Genomic DNA, 24,147 nt, shown 5'->3' on the forward strand with positions numbered 1-24,147 from the left:
GGGGGGTCTAGAACCTCTGGTTCTGGACTGCCTCGGCTTTCCTCGCCAGGATGGATTCGGCCTGAAGGAGGGACGAGCGTCTCTGTCTGCGCGAGCGGATCGGTCCGATCTGGAAAAACCGGTAGGATTGGACCAGGCTGGACTGGTACGAAAGGGCCGAAAGCGAAAGTAAGGCTGGCGCTGGAAGGCCGCCTTGGGCCTCTGTTGGGGAAGGAACTTGCTCTTTCCCCCTGTGGCGTCGGAAATAAGCTGGTCAAGCTTTTCACCGAAAAGGCGCCCGCTCTGAAAAGGGAGCCACTCTCTGAGCCAAATAGCCCTTCTGATAGAGATGGCGTTTGAAGCCGCCGATGCTGCGCAATTCGCTGCATCGAGAGATGCGTACATCACGTAATCACTGGCCATGGCTATCTGTTTAGCCAGGTCCGCCATCTCAGACGGGAGATCCTGTTCATGAATGGATTTCGCTAGAGCATCCGCCCAGGAAACCAGTGCCTTGGCCACCCAAGCCGCGGCGAAGGAGGGGGATAGGGAAGAACCTGAGGCTTCGTACACTGAGCGAGCTAGAGAGTCTAGCTGGCGTTCAGTGGGACTCTTAATTGAAGCGCCGTCCGGAACGGAAAGAAGCGTTTTAGAAGCAAGGCGCGAGACCGGAGGATCTACTATAGGGGGATCCGTCCAGTCTTTCACGAGATCTGCTGAAAAGGGATACTTCGATACCAGGTCCTTCTTTCCCGTGAAACGCTTATCCGGATGCTCCCTGTGTCGCCTGACTATATCCAGAAAATCTGGGTGAGAGGCAAAAGTCTTATGAGAACGCTTGGTTCTGGTAAAAGAGACTGCGTGTTCCGGAGCGGAATTAGAGTCATCGTCCACCTTAAGTGCGTGATTGACTGCTACAATGACAGTGAGGGAAACCAAGATGGCCGCCGAGATCAGGAGAGAGATCTCGGAGGCGGCGAGAAGCGCCAGGACCGGGGGGCGGCGAGCCTATCGGCAGCGTCCTGCGGCTAGGCCGAAGCCAGGGACTAAATTTGCGGCTTCGGCCCGGCGCGCGGCCGCAAAGTGCCGAAAATAAGGGGCCCAGAGCAAACGATGTGCCGCTACTTAGGAGGAGCCCTCCGGACCGCAGAACCGGCGACCCCCCCATGAGACACTTACCCCGATGAGGTGAGGAGTGCCTAGGATGAAATGGCAGGGACGGTGCAGGGGTTGGGAAGCCTCCATCCACCAGCCCCAGACAGGGGGGTGGAGAGGAACCGTCCACCACCTGAATCACGCGTAGACAGTGGTGATGCAGTGTGGTCTGCACGGACGCCACGGGAATAGAGCCTCTGTACAGCCGAGGGAGAACCTGGTGGACAGGGCAGATGTCCGGCAATAAAAAGGCCTGGCTGCAGAAGAGGATACTGGAGGTAAACAACACCAGTGCTCGTCTGTACAACGTGGGGAGATCGGCGCCCGGGAAAGGGACCGTCGCCCAAAAAAGGTCAGCTCAGGCAGTGGCTCGCAAGTCGCAGGAGAGGATACGGTGAGGTGAAACTCCCGTGCTCGCCTGTTGTTGGTTCGGGGGAGATCGGACCATGAAAGAATCCGTTGCCCCCTTCGTCCGGGTAGAATTAAAAAAGTGTGCCTCCTACGGACACTAAGCTTGAACTGGGTCTCTGGAAGCCAGTATGAGGGTGTATACTGCAGGGGAGGAGCTAACCTTTTTTTTGTCTCAGCTTAGTGTCAGCCTCCTAGTGACAGCAGTATAACCCATGGTCCTGTGTCCCCCAATGAGGCGAAGGAGAAAAACAAGGCAAATCCCGACTGGCAAGTTCTTTAAATCTTAGGCCAGCTTGGTGGCGTAACGTTCATCAGAAATGTACTCCAATTAATGGCTGTGGAGGCATTTCTGGTGAGGTGCACGACAGTTGTGAGATGCACCTACGGTAATTCACTAAGTGGCATGTGTCTCCATGCGCATCTTACTCCAGCACGCCCATCATTAAGAATTGTGTACGACATGCCAGCCTTAATGATTCGGTCCTTATTAAAAAAGCAAAGAAGTATTGGGGTGTGAAATGGTATTAAAATACAGTTAGGGCCAGAAATATTTGGACAGTGACACAATTTTCGCGAGTTGGGCTCTGCATGCCACCACATTGGATTTGAAATGAAACCTCTACAACAGAATTCAAGTGCAGATTGTAACGTTTAATTTGAAGGGTTGAACAAAAATATCTGATAGAAAATGTAGGAATTGTACACATTTCTTTACAAACACTCCACATTTTAGGAGGTCAAAAGTAATTGGACAAATAAACATAACCCAAACAAAATATTTTTATTTTCAATATTTTGTTGCAAATCCTTTGGAGGCAATCACTGCCTTAAGTCTGGAACCCATGGACATCACCAAACGCTGGGTTTCCTCCTTCTTAATGCTTTGCCAGGCCTTTACAGGCGCAGCCTTCAGGTCTTGCTTATTTGTGGGTCTTTCCGTCTTAAGTCTGGATTTGAGCAAGTGAAATGCATGCTCAATTGGGTTTAGATCTGGAGATTGACTTGGCCATTGCAGAATGTTCCACTTTTTGGCACTCATGAACTCCTGGGTAGCTTTGGCTGTATGCTTGGGGTCATTGTCCATCTGTACTATGAAGCGCCGTCCAATCAACTTTGCAGCATTTGGCTGAATCTGGGCTGAAAGTATATCCCGGTACACTTCAGAATTCATCCGGCTACTCTTGTCTGCTCTTATGTCATCAATAAACACAAGTGACCCAGTGCCATTGAAAGCCATGCATGCCCATGCCATCACGTTGCCTCCACCATGTTTTACAGAGGATGTGGTGTGCCTTGGATCATGTGCCGTTCCCTTTCTTCTCCAAACTTTTTTCTTCCCATCATTCTGGTACAGGTTGATCTTTGTCTCATCTGTCCATAGAATACTTTTCCAGAACTGAGCTGGCTTCTTGAGGTGTTTTTCTGCAAATTTAACTCTGGCCTGTCTATTTTTGGTATTGATGAATGGTTTGCATCTAGATGTGAACCCTTTGTATTTACTGTCATGGAGTTTTCTCTTTACTGTTGACTTAGAGACAGATACACCTACTTCACTGAGAGTGTTCTGGACTTCAGTTGATGTTGTGAACGGGTTCTTCTTCACCAAATTAAGTATGCGGCGATCATCCACCACTGTTGTTATCCGTGGACGCCCAGGCCTTTTTGAGTTCCCAAGCTCACCAGTCAATTCCTTTTTTCTCAGAATGTACCCAACTGTTGATTTTGCTACTCCAAGCATGTCTGCTATCTCTCTGATGGATTTTTTCTTTTTTTTTCAGCCTCAGGATGTTCTGCTTCACCTCAATTGAGAGTTCCTTTGACCGCATGTTGTCTGCTCACAGCAACAGCTTCCAAATGCAAAACCACACACCTGGAATCCACCCCTGACCTTTTAACTACTTCATTGATTACAGGTTAACGAGGGAGACGCCTTCAGAGTTAATTGCAGCCCTTAGAGTCCATTGTCCAATTACTTTTGGTCCCTTGAAAAAGAGGACGCTATGCATTACAGAGCTATGATTCCTAAACCCTTTCTCCGATTTGGATGTGGAAACTATCATATTGCAGCTGGGAGTGTGCACTTTCAGCCCATATTATATATATAATTGTATTTCTGAACATGTTTTTGTAAACAGCTAAAATAACAAAACTTGTGTCTCTGTCCAAATATTTCTGGCCCTAACTGTAGATATGTTAACAATGGCAGCTCACAGGGAAATGAGGAAAACTGTCGTATTGTAATAATTGGAGAATATGTAATATTACCTCAAATTTAGTTACAGCTAATTGAGACAAACCATCAACATATGGTCCCAAGACCTTGTGCTCCCTGACTTTAAGGGATTGTCGGTTTCTAGAAAAGACAAAAAACAAACACACAGTTAAATATATACAGCTTCATTAGAAGCAGACTGTATAAGTCCCTTAAAAACATTCAACTCTTGACAGCAGTAAAATAGCCTGATAAAATTATGTAAGGTGCAGAAAAGTGTACAAAGGACCTTAGTGGGACTAAGAGCAAGTCTATGAGACTATACTTAGACAGCCCATGTGTGCAAGATGAAATGACCGTCGATCAGCTTTCATCCAGACAATCGGCGGTGATTAATAGCCTGTTTGGACAAGCTGACCATACTTTCATGCTCACAGAATTATTGGTAACTAGTGGTGAGCGAACGTGCTTCGATATTATGTTAGAATATTGGCGGCTGCATGTCTCACTGCTGTTCGACAGCTGCAACACATACATGGATTGCCTAACAAACAGGTTAACCATGCATGTGCTGCAGCTGTCAAACAGCAGTGAGACATGCAGCCGCGGGGACGGGAACATAGTATTCAAGCACGCCGAAGATACTCTATTAGCGCACGAGTGTGCTCGGATAGCACCTTATCTGAGCACTTTTGCTCATCACTATTGGTAACACAACGGCTCCAGGAACATAGACAGTCATTGTCAGACAGTCAGTTGGCGCCACTAGTTAGGGTCCTGAATTGATTAAACTGGGGTTGCCTAGTGATAGACAACCCTTTTAAGGCCTACATATTCATTAAAATTGGTGTATGTGTTTTTGGGGTCTGCTTTCTTCCCCTTGTTATTTTTTTATTCTCATATCCCTGCAACTATGTAAGCAAAAGAGTGTCCCACTGCAACATAGTGATGATGGGGCTTTTGGTTCATGATATCACATTATTGAATGCCGAGAGGAGGTTTGCTCACCCAAACAACCCTCCATCACATTGGGGTGTGACACTACGTGAGTCCATGTAATACATGTTAGGAACAGTTTGACTCTCCATGAAAAAGAGGGTTATGCTTTCAGGAGACATTACTCCAAGTCAAGGTTATCATTAAAATACTATCAAATGGGGTGAACGTGGGGATGCATGTAACATTATGTGTTAATAGTACAATAAATGTAGAATAAACTGTGTGGTACAATATCAGACAAGCTGCCACAATGAATGTAACACATGGGGGCCAATGTCTGCTTTCTAACATCCACATTGTAAAGGCCCAATTCACATTAGATCAAAGTCATCCGAACTCACTTACGGTACTTTGTTGAATTGACCAACCATCTAATGTGTATGGGGCCTTTTAGGACCCTCCCCCAAAACACCAGAATATAATAAGGCTCAGGCAGTTTTAAATCAATGGCCCGATCCCCTTGTTCTGCAGGCAGAGGATTCTGGTGGCAGCTTACTCTGCTCTCCCCATAGAGAACACAGCCGAGCTTTCCTGCAGATGGTGGAATCAGGAGAGATAATTGTCAGTTTTGGACCATGTATGAAATTAGCTCATCAAAAACGGATATGCCAGTCATTATGCTTACACCACAGAGTTTACAATAATGAAAAAGTAAAGCTGTACGGCCCTCGATAGCATTCACTATGCCTATCCTAGCCATCTTTACAGTTCTCCATTGGCACCTGTATTCGTCTCCTCATTCATTTTTAGAATTAGAATAGGGAGAAACCTAATAAGATTATAATCTGAAATCCACACATACTGTAGATAAATGATCTTCAAAAGCTGATTAAAGATGGTGCTTCAACAAATTATGAATTTCCAACATTATGTATAGTTCATGCTTCCATAAATCACTGTGCTGACTAGGTTACCATCTGTCATTCTGCGCTGCCCTCGAAATATCTGGACTCAGACAGACTTGTCTGCTCACATGTAGCTTTTATATCAGAGAGAGAGGAGCAGTATATTGGGTGATGTCGGGACAGGCAAGTGTTAAGTAAGAAGACTATGTAGTCATCACCAGCCCCATATCAGGAAAATTGGGTCCCATTATCCCTGCTTGGCACTGAAAAAAACAAAATGAGTTAAGGTACCTTCACACTCAGCGACGCTGCAGCGATACCGACAACGATGTCGATCGCTGCAGAATCGCTGTTTGGTCGCTGGAGAGCTGTCACACAGACAGCTCTCCAGCGACCAATGATGCAAAGCGTGACGTTGCAACGATATCGTTAACGATATCGTTATGTGTGACGGTACCTTTACTCTAAAGGGTAAGTCACACATAACGATATCGTTAACGATATCGTTGCAACGTCACGCTTTTGGTGACGTAGCAACGATCCCGCTAACGATCTCGTTATGTGTGACAGCGACTAACGATCAGGCCCCTGCTGGGAGATCGTTGGTCGTTGGGGAATGATCAGGACCATTTTTTGGTCGCTGATCACCCACTGTCATTGCTGGATCGGCGTGTGTGACGCTGATCCAACGATGTGTTCACTTGTAACCAGGGTAAATAGGGCCGCGCTTAGTAACCCGATATTTACCCTGGTTACCATTGTAAAAGTTAAAAAAAAAAAAAAAAAAAACAGTACATACTCACATTCTGATGTCTGTCATGTCCCCAGGGTTAAAACTGCTTTCGGCAGGAACGCTGCTAATGCACGCGCTGCTGCTGAGAGCTTCCCTGCACAGTGTCAGCGCCGGCCGTAAAGCAGAGCACAGCGGTGACGTCACCGCTGTTAACTGCCGGCGCTGACACAGTCAGGGGACGTGACAGACATCAGAATGTGAGTATGTAGTGTTTTTTTTTTTTTTACTTTTACAATGGTAACCAGGGTAAATATCGGGTTACTAAGCGCGGCCCTGCACTTGATAACCTGATGTTTACCCTGGTTACCCGGGTGCTGCAGGGGGACTTCGGCATCGTTGAAGACAGTTTCAACGATGCCGAAGTCGTTCCCCTGATCGTTGGTCGCTGGAGAGAGCTGTCTGTGTGACCGCTCCCCAGCGACCACACAACGACTTACCAACGATCACGGCCAGGTCGTATCGCTGGTCGTGATCGTTGGTAAGTCGTTTAGTGTGACTAAACCCTAATGATAAACTACTGTATTGTAAAATATTCCTGAAAAGACAAGGAAATATGAATTTAAAATAGCCCCGGGGATCAGTGTGAAATGTTGTAAATTTGTAATTTTGGTTTTCCATACATATCGTGGTATGAAAAAAAAAATGGCAACATTTTCACCAAACCAGATCTAATAGTTTGCACTGAAGAGGGGCAGTACTCTGAAACACATTGTCTACAAATTGAGATTCTGGTTTTGGCTTCTATCTTAACCCCTTCATGACCTTGGGATTTTTCGTTTTTCCGTGTTCGTTTTTCACTCCCCTCCTTCCCAGAGCCATAACTTTTTTATTATTTATTATTTTTGTTACCAGTGAAGACATCGCTGAATTGGCGTCACACACGCCGATTCAGCGATGTCTGCAGGGAGTCCAGCGACGAAATAAAGTTCTGGACTTTCTGCAGCGACCAACGACATCACAGCAGGATCCAGATCGCTGCTGCCTTTCAAACTGAACGATATCGCTAGCCAGGACGCTGCAATGTCACGGATCGCTAGCGATATCGTTCATTGTGAAGGTACCTTTAGAGGTGGATGTCTCAACATTCGACTATTGTATTTTACAGATAAGCTATCCTATTACGTAAATCAGGTTTTTGTGTTCCATGTACTTTAAACAAAAATGGCAAGTTTTTTTTTTTTCACATCATGATCTTTATTAAAAAATAATAAATAATAATAGTATTCTTGCAATTTTCACATTGGCAATGGGGCTTTTTTGGAGTCATACTTCTTGTTCTTTCAGAAGAGCTTACATGTGTTTTCTTATCAGCAGAGACAGGATTATATTGACAGGTGATGCCTCTATACACAGCTGATAACACAGGATCCACCGATCACTGCTCTCCCTCCTTTGATCACTGCAAAATACAGGGTTGGGATCCAACCATTGTGGCTATGTACATACAGTTATATGAAAAGGTTTGGGCACCCCTATTAATCTTAAGCTTAATGTTTTATAAAAATAGTTTTTTTTGCAACAGCTATTTCAGTTTCATATATCTAATAACTGTTGGACACAGTAATGTTTCTGCCTTGAAATGAGGTTTATTGTACTAACAGAAAATGTGCAATCTGCGTTCAAACATAATTTGACAGGTGCATAAGTATGGGCACCCCACCAGAAAAGTGACATTAATATTTAGTAGATCCTCCTTTTGCAAAAATAACAGCCTCTAGTCGCTTCCTGTAGCTTTTAATGAGTTCCTGGATCCTGGATGAAGGTATTTTTGACCATTCCTCTTTACAAAACAATTCCAGTTCAGTTAAGTTTGATGGTCGCCGAGCATGGACAGCCCTCTTCAAATGATCCCACAGATGTTCAATGATATTCAGGTCTGGGGACTGGGATGGCCATTCCAGAACAGTGTAATTGTTCCTCTGCACGAATGCCTGAGTAGATTTGGAGCGGTGTTTTGGATCATTGAAACAGAAAAAGCTGTTGCAAAAAAACAATCGTCACCACAACGATATACCAGAGGATCTTCAATAAATGAATACAATATAAAAGCAATGTCCAACTAAAGGTGAAACAAAGATGTACATGTAAGAGCACTTACCCTTTAGGGTCTAAAAGATCTCTAACCTTCTCGTTGTAAATTTCCATATAGGATACCTCCACTTTGAAAGTCTGAGAGTCATTTTCTTCCTCTGCCGCCCTCAGGAATAAGGCACAGCAGAGCCGTGGAATCAATCCAGGCTGGTCCGCCGTGCCCATCATAGAGAAAGACTTTCCTGAACCTGGAGCAAGGTACAAAATCAACATATGACATTAGACCAGATAGCATAAGAAGACGAATAAGAATTCTTTCTAACATCTGCTTTTAGATATTAAGCATGGATATATTATCATACTGATATTGTTACTTTATTAACTTATGTCTTTAAATTGAACATACATTTACTCTCGTACCTGTTTGCCCATATGCAAAAATGCATGCGTTGTATCCCTGAAAGGCATTATCAAGAATTCCCTCCCCAAGGCACTTAAAAACCACTTCCTGACCTGCAAAATAATACAGTAAAATGATTATGTGCACAAATGTCTCTTTTCATTACAGATACTCTAGTTTTTGTGCTTTGAAAGACTCGTAGAATAAAAAAAGGCCAAGGAACAACAGAGCTTTAGTCCTCCTGTACATTTGCCAAGTGCAGTCAATCAGCGAGTGTCATTACTTCCTTCCCTCTTCCGACAGCTGAGCCGGGAGAGTGACTGGCATACATAATAGAGCCGGGCTGCCCATGTGCGGCTGCATGCATCACTGACAAGCCAGCAAGCTGATGCCCACCTTTACCCGATATCGGACTTTCTAATCCAAAAGTCGTCACTGACTCTGACCCAAGATAGTGTATTTTACTCATTTGTCATTTATTGGGACCTTTACTACACAGAGAAGTCCTTTTCTGCATGAATATAAGATTATCATATATTATTCATTTAGGAATATATATAATTAACATATGTCGGGATAAAGAAAAGGGTAGGGCATATTGAATGTTACATGACCAATCGCTGAAGAATTCACCTCTGAGATAAATCATGCTTCATCAGCCAAGTAATCCACATCCAGCTGCCGGCAGGAGAAACTTGGCCACTAGATTCCTGCTACATTTCATCATGGTTAAAGGGACTGTGTCGCCAAGTTATTTCTATTCCATCCTAGAGCAGCATAATGTAATGGCAGACAGCCTGCTTCCAGGGACGTGTCACCTACTAAGCGGAGCTTGTAGTGTCAAACAATCATTGTTTTATCAGCAGGAGATTATTACTGCCTGACTAGGTGTCATACAAACCATTCCAGCTAATCTATGTAACCCCATATCCCAAAATACTTGGCAGCTGGTTGACAATGCACGGTATACACAAGAAGCTGTTTGTGGGGGTGATGGCGGACATACACACAGCTCAGACACCTGCCAATTCTACATCAGAGAAAAGAAAGATTTGTTTTAAGATTACAGCGGGCTAATCCGCTAGGGCAGTGCTTCACAATTCATTTCCTAGGCACTGCGCCACCGGTTCATTGCATATGCCCAGGAAGTCAGTGTTGCAGATTTCTGCTCAGTCAGTGGCGCTGATGAGCTCTTCCACTCATACGGAGCTGCTATGGGGACCCCATGTGCAATTTGTGCATGAGGTCTGAAGGACAACAGAAATGATTGGCTTTTATGCTACAAATTGTTTTGTTTTTTTTCGGCTTCCACATATATTTCTGCAAGCACTCTATGTGACTGCAAATTGCCCATTCCTGACAGTGTGTAATATGCACACAGTCAGGATTTTGCTTCTTTCACAACTTGAGTGGCCGCCATTTAACCAGTGGTGGTGCTTTAGGTTGCGAAATGTGAATTGCAAATTTATACCATTTGACCAAGCATAAAATGAGGATGACTTATTTCCAGGAGGAAACCAAAGACTCAACCACTGCCTGAGAGACACGCTGACCAGAAACCCCCCACACACGCTCATTACGGGCCTCACAGAGCTCAGATCAGAGCAAGTACAGCTGCGGCACCTCTGTCCAATTCTTCTTCTAGCTGGCCTCAAGGGGATACTACAAGTAACTGATCTCTGCCTTCTATCAGAAAATGGGACGTACACGGTCCCACATCCATCTCTTACCAAGCTATAGTATATGCATACGCTATTAGATTGCTCCGATTGATTAACGAGCTAATACACCGTACGTTCAGATGAAGTATGTCCTCCAAGCTGAGCATTCCTCCAAGACCACGTGAGTGTGCATATAATATACACATATAAATACACACACATACTCATTTAAAAAAGTGTTAGCTCTTCATATTTTAGTTAATCCTGGCAGAAAAGGGTGAATGATTGTGTTGTACCTGCATATTTCTCTGTGTTTTTCTCATCCATTGACCAGAAACAGTGATCAAAAGCAAATACCTATAAGTAGGAGAAAATGACCATATTAGATGAGGAAAAATATACATCTTTGTACCATATTCGCCAGTAGATAGAAAAATATTAACATTTGAGAGTCCTCAGTGGTTGATACCTTTTAATGACTATGGAAACAAATTGCAAGCTTTCCAGACTACTCAGGTCTACTCTTCAGGTAGGATGGAGAAACCCCAGTACTCTCGAAAGCTTTCGGTTTGTTACCATCTATTCAGTTAGCCATTAAAAGGTCTTAACCACTGAGGACTCTCAAATTGTAATATTTTTCACGTTCGATTAGTTGTTTTTTTTTTTTTTTTTACAATACCTAAACATGTCATCAATCATTAAATCCTACTGATGTCACTGGCATTAAGCATAGTCTCAGGATATATTTAAGCACACCTAGGGCAACCAACGACATTATTTACAACAGATAAGGAGACCTTTACAATCCGCAATATAACAAGGAAAAAAAAGTTTTTAGCTAAATAGTACTGTACACTAAACAATTAAGCAGATGCAAAGATTACATGAGATGTTTCCTGATTTGACCGTTTTTGACAGAGGAGCTAACAGACGAGTGAGAAGAGCCTAATCTAGCTGTACACATTAATCCATATTTCTGCTCGTGTGCCATTTGCATTGCTTCTTACTGATATGAAGCGAGTTATTTCATTAATAGCGCTAGAATAAAATGATAGAAAGCAGTGGAATTGTACTTATGTGGCATGATCATGCAGGTTGAATAACGAGAAGACTAAATTGTTATCTCCCGCTCTCCGAGACTGTAAATGCCTCAGGAAGCAACCTCTAAATTTGTGATGATCGGGCCCCATCCCCTCCCTTCTTCTTTCAGTGACGGCTGTTGCGTCCACTTAAAAGACCGCTACAATGTGACTCAAAAGCACAGGGGCGTGGTTGTGGGCTAGCCAGTGCAAACAACTTGGGACATTTTCAAGAAAGAGACCACCCACTGGGAACTTGTGATACAAGAGTAATTAGGCTACATGGCACTCTGTGTCCATGCACCATGGGGGTCTGATGGCCAGGACCACCATCTTGAAATTAATAGGATGCGCTGCTAGTTAAGCACAGGAGCTCCTTCACAGAATTTGCTGCATACAGTTGCTCCGGGATGCCTGCCGTACAGGATGCTGAAACGCAGTACCGTTACATTGAATGAGGTGGTTTTGCCATTACCAGTACAAAAAATGAATGGGTGTTCCAGTTTCAAGAAGAAATGGCAAAAGTCATCGTCATAATGTTATGGCATATCCTTTCGTACACCATAGCATTAAGTGATGGGAATATCCCTTCGGTCATTACCTTATGTTTCTTTAAGAAGCAAAATACATTTCAAGATGCAAATATTCTCTTTTTTGTGATCGCCGAGAAGGTGACAGTCATAAAACAATTATTACAATTTAACCTCATGTTTTATGTGTAGAACCCGCTTAAAAAATATTTCTTATAGTGATTGACCATTACCCCTTCTTAAAAATACTACGTTGCCTAATGTCAAATAAAAATACCTTCACTCTCTTCTGACACAGATGCCAATCCAGCGACATCGGCGTCAGCTTTCCCGATGGTCACGTGACATTGTTATGCCATGAGACCTGCAGGTGATGTCACACGGACCCCGGGAAGGCCCAAAATCGACATCACTGTACATGAGGTCAAACAGTAAAAGGTGTTTGTATTTTACACTAGCTGAAGAGCCCGACATTGCCCGGTCATAGTAACTACGTAACTTGAAACAAATTATAATGATTATATCGCACATAAAAACAGTTCACATCATATATTCAACACTACTGATTTGCAACAGAAATTAACTAAGTTATTACCCAAATATTGACAGTATTTTAGAAACTTTTTTTTAGCAATATTAACCCCTTAAAGACTACCGATACGACTTAACGGCAGCAGTTAAGGATCCTTATTCCTCCTGCACCTCATGCTCCTTTTTACACACCACCTTTTTTTCCTACACCACACACTCCTTCTTTATACCCAGTATTTTTCTGCAGCACAGCTTTTCTCCCTTATAGTTGCCTCCTCCGGCAGCACCTCACGCTCCTCTTCCATATACAATTGGAAACACTTGACCCCGAGAGAAATTGCACTAACTGCAATAAAACATATCGTATACACAGCCTACGTCTTCTGCAGCACCACACTTTTCTCCTTTAGACCTCGTTCACACGTTATTTGGTCAGTATTTTTACCTCAGTATTTGTAAGCTAAAACTAGGAGTAAAACAATCAGAAGACAAGTTTATTAGAAACACGTCACCACTTCTGTATTTTTCTCCCACTTTTGGTTTTGGCTTATTAATACTCAGGTAAAATACTGACCAAATACTGAACGTGTGAATGTGGCCTTATACACAGCCTCCACCTGCGGCGCCTCACTCTTCTCTATACACAGTCTCACACTGCAGCACCTCACTTCTCTCATTTTCCCATCACACCTCTCATTCGCCCCCTCACACCTCATTTCCCCCCTCGCACCTGTCATTTTGACCTCACACCTGTCATTTTCCGATCCCTCCACTATTTTCCCCTCACTCCACTATTTTCCCCTCACACGAGCACAGCAACTTCCTGTTATGAGCACAATGGTCTAATCCATGAGACTCCTCCCTTTCCCTTGATGTCATGCCTCACAGGCGCAAATAAATTCTAGACACGATGGAGTTAGATGTGGCCTGTGTCTGCCGCGCACTGATACTCTGAAGGCAGCGGCCCTGATTGTAGCTCGCAGCGGCTGGGACGTCGCAGCCTGTGAGTTTTGCAGGGTGGCTTTCGAGGTGAATGTGTCTCCACCTGTGTGCGCTAACAACATGGGCCGTGTGTAGGGGCTTTGCGTGTGGAGTGAGTGTGGCTATGCAGAGTGGGCGGGGCTATGTGGAGTGGAGTGGCGTGGCTTGATTCATACACAAACACACACATACATACACTCAGCTTTCTATGTATATAGATTGGGGAATATATTATTAAAGAAACAGTTGTCCTGGTAATGGACAACTCCTTTAAAAAAATTAAAAAAAACACCCTGCCAGGGAATTGCATGCTCCTCGGCCAGCTGCACTCTGATTTAGAAGTAACAAAAAGCTGGTTGGAAACCTCATTTGGACGCTGTAATAGTGGACATACTGAACAATACACTTTCCCAGAAACGGAAGTAGAATAATGCTGGCAAAACCTGAAAAAAAAAAGAGCCATTAAACATGTTGTGACGCAGTCATCATTTTTGGCTTTCACTTTACTTTTTTGTTTTGTTTTGTGATATTTGTTGCCTTTTTTGGCTCCAAATTCCCTAAAGTAGCACACACACTTCATGGAATTTGTGCCAAATCAAAAGGGCTCTTTTTCTTGCAACTTCTAAGCACAAAAAAAGCAATTTTTTTTATTTATTTTTTTTTAAAGTTAGAAATTTTACTACATTTTAAAAAGTCGCATTTGATGAATCAGTAAAGCCACAATGATGTAATAATCTGAAAACTAAGTAAACAATTGACAAGGTGCAAATCGTTTGATGAATTTGTCGCAAATCAAAACATCACTAACAAACTTATTCACGCCAAAAAAAATGACAAAAATGCAATGATAAATTGGGCCCACAAGGTTCATAGTGGATATGCTCTAAGAAAAAGCCAGAAAATATTCCTCATCTCTCCATAAATCGTTTACGAGATAAAGAGGTTGTCCACTACGTAGACAACCCCTTCTGAATCCCTATGTTTGTCCCCAGTGAACTAATCTCATGTTCTGTCATGCAGCCCCTGCAATCAATCAGCGCTGGCTTCACTCTCCTAAGGACATATGAAGACATTCAGAGGAAGGGAGAGCTGCGGCCGCCCTCTCATTTTCTTTGTATAACTGTAAAAGAGGAAAGTGAAGCAAGCGCTGCCACTGATTGATCGCAAGGATTACATGACAAAGTCATGCAAGCTGCGGGAAAGCCAGTGCAGACTCAGCTGGAATGGCACTGGCAGGGAGTATAAGTGTTATTATTTTACTGGGGGGGAACATAGGGATTGAAAAGGCATTGTCTAAGTAGTGAACAACCCCATTAAATGCAATCTGTCAGCAGGATTCCCACGCCATAGTATTTATTTGCATATTTAGCTCTTTCACATACAAGTCCCGCAATACCCTTACATGGCCAGCCCAGTCATTTGTTCCTGAGAAATTAGTGTTTCAATCGGTATGCAAATTAGGCATAGATCTGAAACCTCTGTCACTCCAGCTCTATTCCCTGCCAACCACCGCCTACTTGACTGCCCGCCTCTATGCTGTATGGTATGACCTCAGGCAAAGGAGTCATCAATCAAGTAGGAGGCGGAGGTGCTGGACAGAGAAGAGCTGAAGTGACAGAGTAATGCAGGAAAGGACTGGCCATGTAACAGTATTGCTGGACTGGTCTTTAAAAGACCTACATGCCCATATAAATTTAGCTAGGGAAGGGGAGGATGAAATCCTGCTGATAGATTCCCTTTAAAACTCATACAAAACAGTATTAAAAGCAGTTTTCGGAAGAAAAAAAAAACAACCCAAGGTTTGGGGAAGGGGAGAAAGAAAACAAAACCGGTTGCAATAGAGATACATAAAAGATATGTAACCCTACAGTGATCTGTGTAACAAGACAAGCTGTCCTCTCTGGTTTTACTTATCAAGCTGCAGGAGTTTCTCACCAACAAACACTACAAAGTCACACATCTAAAGCTGAATCCCAATATAAGGCACTTGGAAATGGCAGAATGTGTTACAGTGAAGGACTTGGACGTTTTCCAAAGATCTTTTGATTAACATTTCAGTCTTTTTAGAAGAGGAAACCATTTTTTTTTTTTTTTACTGAATGAACAGCCTTACATGAAAAAAAAATCCCATAATATGACCTGAGACATGCAGTGACAGAGACACACAAAAATTCCATTGTTCTAGAACTGGGCACTGACTGAGCCAGTAGATGAGTGTCTCCAACAAAGCACAACAAGAACAGAGGTCACTGGAGATCATCTTTCTATATGTCTGCTTTCATCCATCACAATCTCAGAAGCCGGGATAATGTAACAGTATGGCCATGGTGAAATCATACTAGCCAACTCCTGGGGAGACTCCCAGACCTGCTTAACCCCTGCAAGAGCAAACAAGTAGTCTGCTGAGACAAATTAGCGCCAGGAGAAGAGGATTGTTTATGGGGCCATTCTGACGTTGTTTAGAATGAAGCTCTCAAGAACGTTTTCTAGCAGCTTAAACGAAGACTACGGTTCGCTGTGCATGACTACAGTGGTGCTTGAAAGTTTGTGAACCTTCTTTTAAAGGTTGTGAAAGTTTTTAGAATTGTCCATATTTATGCACAAATTTGACATAAAACTACATCAGATTTCCACACAAGTTCTAAAAGTAGGTAAAGAGAACCAAATCAAATAAATGAGTCAAAAATACTAAAGTTTATCAGGGAAACGATCCAATATCACATCTGAGAGTGGCAAAAAAACGTCAACCTTTGCTGTCAGTATCTGGTGTGATCCCCTTGTGCAGCAATTACTGCATCTAAAAGTTTCTGGTAATTGTTGATTAGTCCTACACATTGGGTTTGAGGAATTTTAGCCCAATTCTTCCTACAAAACAGCTGCTACTGTGTTAGTGTTATGTTGGTGGGCTTTCACTTGTGAACGACTTACCTTAGGTCCTTCCACAACATTTGTAAAGGTTTAATACAAGGACTGGCTTGCTTATTCCAAAACTTTATTGTATTTTAACCATTCTGTTGTAGAACTACTTGCGTGCTTTGGGTCGTTGTCTTGCTGTATGACCCACATTCTTTTGAGAATCAGCTCTTGGACGTAAGCCCTAACATTTTCCTTTGGAATTTTCTGGTGTAGTTCAGAATGCATTATTCCACAAATAATGGCCCAGATTGAGCAAAACAGGACCAAACCATGAAACGGTTTCCCGGACGGTATCAGGTTTTTAAGCTGTAATGCAACTTTTCTTCTTTCTCCAAACATAAGGCTTAACATTGATCTTTGTTCCTTTAGACATCTGGTTTGTTCAAGAGTTCTTTAACAAACTACATATGGGGAACAATGTTCTTTTTGTAGGGCAGTGGCTTTATCCTTGCAATCCTGTTACGCACACCATTGTTGTTCAGTGTCCTCCTGATGATGGACTCATGGACATCATGATTAGCTAATTCAGAAGGCCTTTAATTGCTTAAACTTTACCTTGGGCTTGTCTTTGTGACCTTGAAGACCATTAAACAGGATGCTCTTGGAGTGATTTTTGTTGGTCAACCAATACTGGGAATTGTAAGAATGGCCTTCAATCTCCTCTATTTGTACACAAGCTATCTTACTATGGATTGGTTGAGTCTAAACTCTTTAGAGATGGTTTTATAAACTTTTCCAGCCTGATGAGCAACAACAACTCTTCTTCTGAGATCCTCAGAAATCTGCTTTGTTTGTGCCTCGATAAACTTCCATAATTGTGTTGTGAAGATCAGACTTTGATAGATTCGTGTTCTTTAAAAGAAAAAGTCCACCCGCTGTTTTCAATCAATGGCATGTTAATAAGGTCTAATTTTAGTTTCAAGTGATTGGTTAATCCTAAATTCAGATACTTTTGACACTCATGATTCCGAATGATTTTCTGAATTAAAAAAAAACACAAAGTTTAATATTTTGACTCAATTGTTTTCTTTATCCTCTTTTAAGACTTCTGTGAAAATCTGAGGCAGTTTTAGGTCAAATTTATACAGAAATATGGAAAATTCTGAAGCGTTAAAAAACTTAAGCACCACTGTGCTTTTCCCTCTGTGAATGGAGTCTCTTTTCAGGTTCTCCTAGGCATTTATTTGCAATTGTATCTGTGACCGCTACAGTTAGACTATTAGGACACTTGACCCTCTGGTTATGGATTCCGGACTAGAAGTTTCAGCATTTGCTCGACAGATGGAAACATCATTTAGTACAGAAGTGATAATAACACATGAAAATGACTGCACCGCAATGTTGTTACTTGTTATGCTGTATCTGTTGTATAAGAAACATAACAAAAAAATGTATTACACAGCAATAATATGCAAATAGCGAGTGAAAGGCTGTAGGTGCCAATGTCCTATGTCTTAATACAAGCTAGCAGCAGCCAATGGAAATCTGACAATCTTCTTGTAAAAGTGGACCTTTCACCAAATTTTTCATGTTGACCTGGTCACAGGACATAATAGTGGCTGCAAAGCAGAATAAGTTGTTTTTTTTTTTTTTTTTAATTTCGCCTCTACGCTGCATAGATATTAGCGATCAAAATATGTGCCACTTAAGCACATCAGAGAGATTTCAGTGGAGGTGAGTACTGTTCCCGTTTCTGATGCAGACTAATCAAAAGAAGGTAGTAACATACTGGAGAAAGAAGCAAATTGTCACTTCAGAGAAGAAGAGGACTAGAACTCTAGTGCCACTTATAGGAAGTAGCAATTCTAAACGTCAATGTTGACCCTTTATCAAGCCTTGTTACATGACTTAACCCCTATCTGACCTCGGACGGGATAGTATGTCCGAGGTCAGATCCCCTGCTTTGATGCAGGGCTCCGAGGTGAGCCCGCATCAAAGCCGGGACATGTCAGCTGTTTTGAACAGCTGACATGTGCCCGTAATAGGCGCGGGCAGAATCGCGATCTGCCCGCACCTATTAACTAGTTAAATGCCGCTGTCAAACGCAAACAGCGGCATTTAACTACCGCTTCCGGCCGGGCGGCCGGAAATGACGTCATCGCCGACCCCCGTCACATGATCGGATGTCGGCGATACATCTCCATTGTAACCATAGAGGTCCTTGAGACCTCTATGGTTACTGATCGCCGGTGGCTGTGAGCGCCACCCTGTGGTCGGCGCTCACAGCACACCTCCATTTCTGCTACATAGCAGCGATCAGCAGATCGCTGCTATGTAGCAGAGGCGATCGAGTTGTGCCTGCTTCTAGCCTCCCATGGAGGCTATTGAAGCATGGCAAAAGTAAAAAAAAAAAAAAGTTGAAAAAAATGTGAAAAAAATAAAAAAAAAATATAAAAGTTTAAATCACCCCCCTTTCGCCCCAATCAAAATAAATCAATAAAAAAAATATAAAATCTACGCATATTTGGTATCGCCGCGCTCAGAATCGCCCGATCTATCAACTAAAAAAAGCATTAACCTGATCGCTAAACAGCGTAGCGGGGGAAAAATTCAAAACGCCAGAATTACGTTTTTTTGGTCGCCGCGACATTGCATTAAAATGCAATAACGGGCGATCAAAAGAACGTATCTGCACCGAAATGCTATAATTAAAAACGTCATCTCGGCACGCAAAAAATAAGCCCTCAACCGACCCCAGATCACGAAAAATGGAGACACTACGGGTATTGGAAAATGGCGCAATTTTTTTTTTTTTAGCAAAGTTTGGATTTTTTTTTCACCACTTAGATAAAAAATAACCTAGTTATGTTAGGTGTCTATGAACTCGTACTGACCTGGAGAATCATAATGGCAGGTCAGTTTTAGCATTTAGTGAACCTAGCAAAAAAGCCAAACAAAAAACAAGTGTGGGATTGCACTTTTTTTGCAATTTCACCGCACTTGGAATTTTTTTCCCGTTTTCTAGTACACGACATGCTAAAACCAATGATGTTGTTCAAAAGTACAACTCGTCCCGCAAAAAATAAGCCCTCACATGGCCAAATTGACGGAAAAATAAAAAAGTTATGGCTCTGGGAAGGAGGGGAGTGAAAAAGGAACACGGAAAAACGAAAAATCCCAAGGTCATGAAGGGGTTAAGATAGAAGCCAAAACCAGAATCTCAATTTGTAGACAATGTGTTTCAGAGTACTGCCCCTCTTCAGTGCAAACTATTAGATCTGGTTTGGCGAAAATGTTGCCATTTTTTTTTCATACCACGATATGTATGGAAAACCAAAATTACAAATTTACAACATTTCACACTGATCCCCGGGGCTATTTTAAATTCATATTTCCTTGTCTTTTCAGGAATATTTTACAATACAGTAGTTTATCATTAGGGTTTAGTCACACTAAACGACTTACCAACGATCACGACCAGCGATACGACCTGGCCGTGATCGTTGGTAAGTCGTTGTGTGGTCGCTGGGGAGCTGTCACACAGACAGCTCTCTCCAGCGACCAACGATCAGGGGAACGACTTCGGCATCGTTGAAACTGTCTTCAACGATGCCGAAGTCCCCCTGCAGCACCCGGGTAACCAGGGCAAACATCAGGTTATTAAGTGCAGGGCCGCGCTTAGTAACCCGATATTTACCCTGGTTACCATTGTAAAAGTTAAAAAAAAAAAAAAAACACTACATACTCACATTCTGATGTCTGTCACGTCCCCTGACTGTCAGCACCGGCAGTTAACAGCGGTGACGTCACCGCTGTGCTCTGCTTTACGGCCGGCGCTGACACTGTGCAGGGAAGCTCTCAGCAGCAGCGCGTGCATTAGCAGCGTTCCTGCCGAAAGCAGTTTTAACCCTGGGGACATGACAGACATCAGAATGTGAGGATGTACTGTTTTTTTTAATTTTTTTTTTTCAACTTTTACAATGGTAACCAGGGTAAATATCGGGTTACTAAGCGCGGCCCTATTTACCCTGGTTACAAGTGAACACATCGCTGGATCAGCGTCACACACGCCGATCCAGCAATAACAGTGGGTGATCAGCGACCAAAAAATGGTCCTGATCATTCCCCAACGACCAACGATCTCCCAGCAGGGGCCTGATCGTTAGTCGCTGTCACACATAACGAGATCGTTAGCGGGATCGTTGCTACGTCACCAAAAGCGTGACGTTGCAACGATATCGTTAACGATATCGTTATGTGTGACTTACCCTTTAGAGTAAAGGTACCGTCACACATAACGATATCGTTAACGATATCGTTGCAACGTCACGCTTTTGGTGATGTAGCAACGATCCCGCTAACGATCTCGTTAGGTGTGACAGCGACCAACGATCAGGCCCCTGCTGGGAGATCGTTGGTCATTGGGGAATGATCAGGACCATTTTTTTGGTCGCTGATCACCCGCTGTCATCGCTGGATCGGCGTGTGTGACGCCGATCCAGCGATGTGTTCACTTGTAACCAGGGTAAATATCGGGTTACTAAGCGCAGGGCCGCGCTTAGTAACCCGATATTTACCCTGGTTACCATTGTAAAAGTTAAAAAAAAAAAAAAACAGCACATACTCACATTCTGATGTCTGTCACGTCCCCCGGCGTCCACAGGGTTAAAACTGCTTTCAGCAGGAGCGCTGCTAATGCATGCGCTCCGGCCTAGAGTTTCCCTGCACTGTGTCAGCGCCGGCCGTAAAGCAGAGCACAGCGGTGACGTCACCGCTATTCCTGCCGGCGCTGACACAGTCAGGGGACGTGACAGACATCAGAATGTGAGTATGTAGTTTTTTGGTTTTTTTTACTTTTACAATGGTAACCAGGGTAAATATCGGGTTACTAAGCTCGGCCCTGCACTTAGTAACCCGATGTTTACCCTGGTTACCCGGGTGCTGCAGGGGGACTTCGGCATCGTTGAAGACAGTTTCAACGATGCCGAAGTCGTTCCCCTGATCGTTGGTCGCTGGAGAGAGCTGTCTGTGTGACAGCTCCCCAGCGACCACACAACGACTTACCAACGATCACGGCCAGGTCGTATCGCTGGTCGTGATCGTTGGAAAGTTGTTCAGTGTGAAGGTACCATAAGGGTTACAATGACTGATAACACCTCTAAACGTAACACAGCTTACCCTGCTCCCCCTCCCATCATAATGAACTTTGCTCACACTTCTTTGTTGATTCACTACAAAAGATAGTGTCAGGGTCTGATCATTTGTTTGGAGGATAGGAGTGGTGTTGCACTGCTGAGGAGATATTCCCAATAAGGATCCAGAGAACATGATGTAGGAATAACAAAGCAATTTATTATTAACTAGATGGTGGCCCGATTCTAACGCATCGGGTATTCTAGAATATGCATGTCCACGTAGTATATTGCCCAGCCACGTAGTATATTGCCCAGCCACGTAGTATATTGCCCAGTCACGTAGTATAATGCCCAGCCACGTAGTATATTGCCCAGTCACGTAGTATGTTGCCCAGTCACGTAGTATGTTGCCCAGTCACGTAGTATGTTGCCCATTCACGTAGTATGTTGCCCAGTGACGTAGTATATTGCCCAGCCACATAGTATATAGCAGAGCCACGTAGTATATTTCCCAGTCACAAAGTATATTGCCCAGCCACGTAGTACGGTATATTGCCCAGTCACGTAGTATACTGTCCAGCCACGTAGTATATAGCAGAGCTACGTAGTATATTGCCCAGTCACATACTATATTGCCCAGCCACATAGTTTATTGCTTAGTCACGTAGTATATTGCCCAGCCACGTAGTATATTGCCCAACTACGGAGTATATTGTCCAGCCACATAGTATATTGGCCAGCCACATAGTATATTGCCCAGCCACGTAGTATATTGCCCAGCACAGAGCCACGTAGTATAGAGACTTTAAAAAAAAAATAAACATATACTCACCTTCCGAAGGCCCGTTGAAGTCCTGCTATGCTCACCATCCGCCGCCTTTCCCGCTCCTCGTCACGCTCCCGGGACCGCTCCATTGCAAGCGGCACCTTCTGGTCCCAGGGCTTGTGTGAGCAGGACCTATGATGACGTCGCGGTCACATGACCGTGATGTCACGGCAGGTCCTTGTTGCACACCAGCCCTGGGACCGGAAGCTACCGCTTGCAATGGAGCGGTCCCGGGAGCGTGGCGAGGAGCGAGAAAGGAGGCGGAGGGTGAGTATAGCAGGTTTTTTTTTTGTTTGTTTGTTTTTTTTAACATGACATTTTTACTATTGCTGCTGCATAGGCAGCATCAATAGTAAATAGTTGGGGACACACAGGGTTAATAGCAGCGGTAACTGAGTGCGTTACACCGCGGGCCGTTACCGCTGCCATTAACCCTGTGTGAGCGGTGAGTGGAGGGGGATTAGGGAGCGGGCGCCGGGCAGTGAGTGCAGGGGAGTAGGGGAGGAACTAATCGGACTGTGGCCGTCGCTGATTGGTCGCAGCAGCAATGACAGGCAGCTGCCGAGACCAATCAGCGAATGAATAACCGTGACAGAAGGACAGACAGACTGACGGAAGTGACCCTTAGACAATTATGTATATAGATATGTTTCAAAGATGGACTAACTTCTTCATCAGGGGAAGCAATGTAATAATCATAAACATTGTTACTGTGGTTCTCCTGATGAAAACGTTAGTCCAAATTTGAAACTGTCATGATTCCACTACTCACAGTGCCCTAATGAGGCTGTGAGTGACAGCTCAGCCACCCTATAGGATCAAGGGCATGCTGAGCTGACAGTATTGTTCGTACTGTGAATCACATCCCAGTCATCCAATTTGAGGCAGGGACGTGCTGGGCTGTCAGTATTGGGAATGACAGCCCAGCTGTCCAACCTGACCGGGTCTGTGGGGTCTCCTCCAGGTGTCACCTGTTCATGGTGATTTCCTGGCTATTCAGCTGGCTAGTAATGATCAGAACACTGCCAGATGTAGCTTTGCTCTATGTTCTGATTTTAGGATCTTTGTTACCAGACCTCGGATTTGCCTTTTGACTACTCGTTTCTACTACCACTTTTGCCTTTGAAGCACTCTGCCTCTGACTATCAGTTTGTCTTTTCCCTTTGCCTTTGAAGTATCCTCCAGGCTTTTGATCTTGGACTCCTTGACTTTCCCTCACAGCATGTCTGAGAGAAGGGAATCAGTGTCACAGGAATGCAGTAAAAATAAACTGGTTTGTTATTCCTATATCACATCCTTATTGGGAATATCTCCTCGGCAGTGCAGATCACCACTCCTATCCTCCAAACAAATGCTAACTTGGCAGATTTTCCTGTCCTTAGGGTGCTGCAACAGCTGTTTCTGTGGGTTTCGCAACCCCAAAAGGTGAGCAGTTACCTCTCCCTTCACCTGTACTTGGCTACTGGGTAAGGCCGGGTTCACATTAGCATTCGGGGGCTCTGCGGAGGGCTGCGTACTTCCTCCTTTAAGCCCCACCTACTTCCGCATGCGTCCTGTGTACCTATCTTTAACAATGGGTATGCAGGACATGCGGATGCGTTGCTTTCATGCACCCGCCGTCCACACAAAACGCAACTTGTTGCGTTCCCGTGCGGTCGGCAGGCACGTCATTTAATTTTTTTTTATTTTTAATTAAGATCATTTTTTCAGCAAGCTTTCTTTT

The 24,147-nt window shown here is 43.7% G+C and overlaps 1 protein-coding gene across 1 annotated transcript in view; it reads right to left on the reverse strand.

Annotated features, from left to right (window-relative positions):
• KIF13A (kinesin family member 13A) overlaps positions 1-24,147 on the reverse strand; it is a 227,097-nt gene that overhangs the window by 115,388 nt on the left and 87,562 nt on the right. The window contains exons 4-7 of the mRNA XM_069730840.1: positions 10,783-10,843; positions 8,846-8,938; positions 8,493-8,673; positions 3,811-3,898 (exon numbers count right to left, since the gene is read on the reverse strand). Of these exons, the coding sequence (XP_069586941.1) occupies positions 3,811-3,898; positions 8,493-8,673; positions 8,846-8,938; positions 10,783-10,843 (423 nt within the window). The remainder of the gene's footprint in view (positions 1-3,810; positions 3,899-8,492; positions 8,674-8,845; positions 8,939-10,782; positions 10,844-24,147) is intronic.

The sequence above is a fragment of the Ranitomeya imitator genome, chromosome 6, assembly GCF_032444005.1.
Source record: "Ranitomeya imitator isolate aRanImi1 chromosome 6, aRanImi1.pri, whole genome shotgun sequence".
Taxonomy (NCBI): domain Eukaryota; kingdom Metazoa; phylum Chordata; class Amphibia; order Anura; family Dendrobatidae; genus Ranitomeya; species Ranitomeya imitator.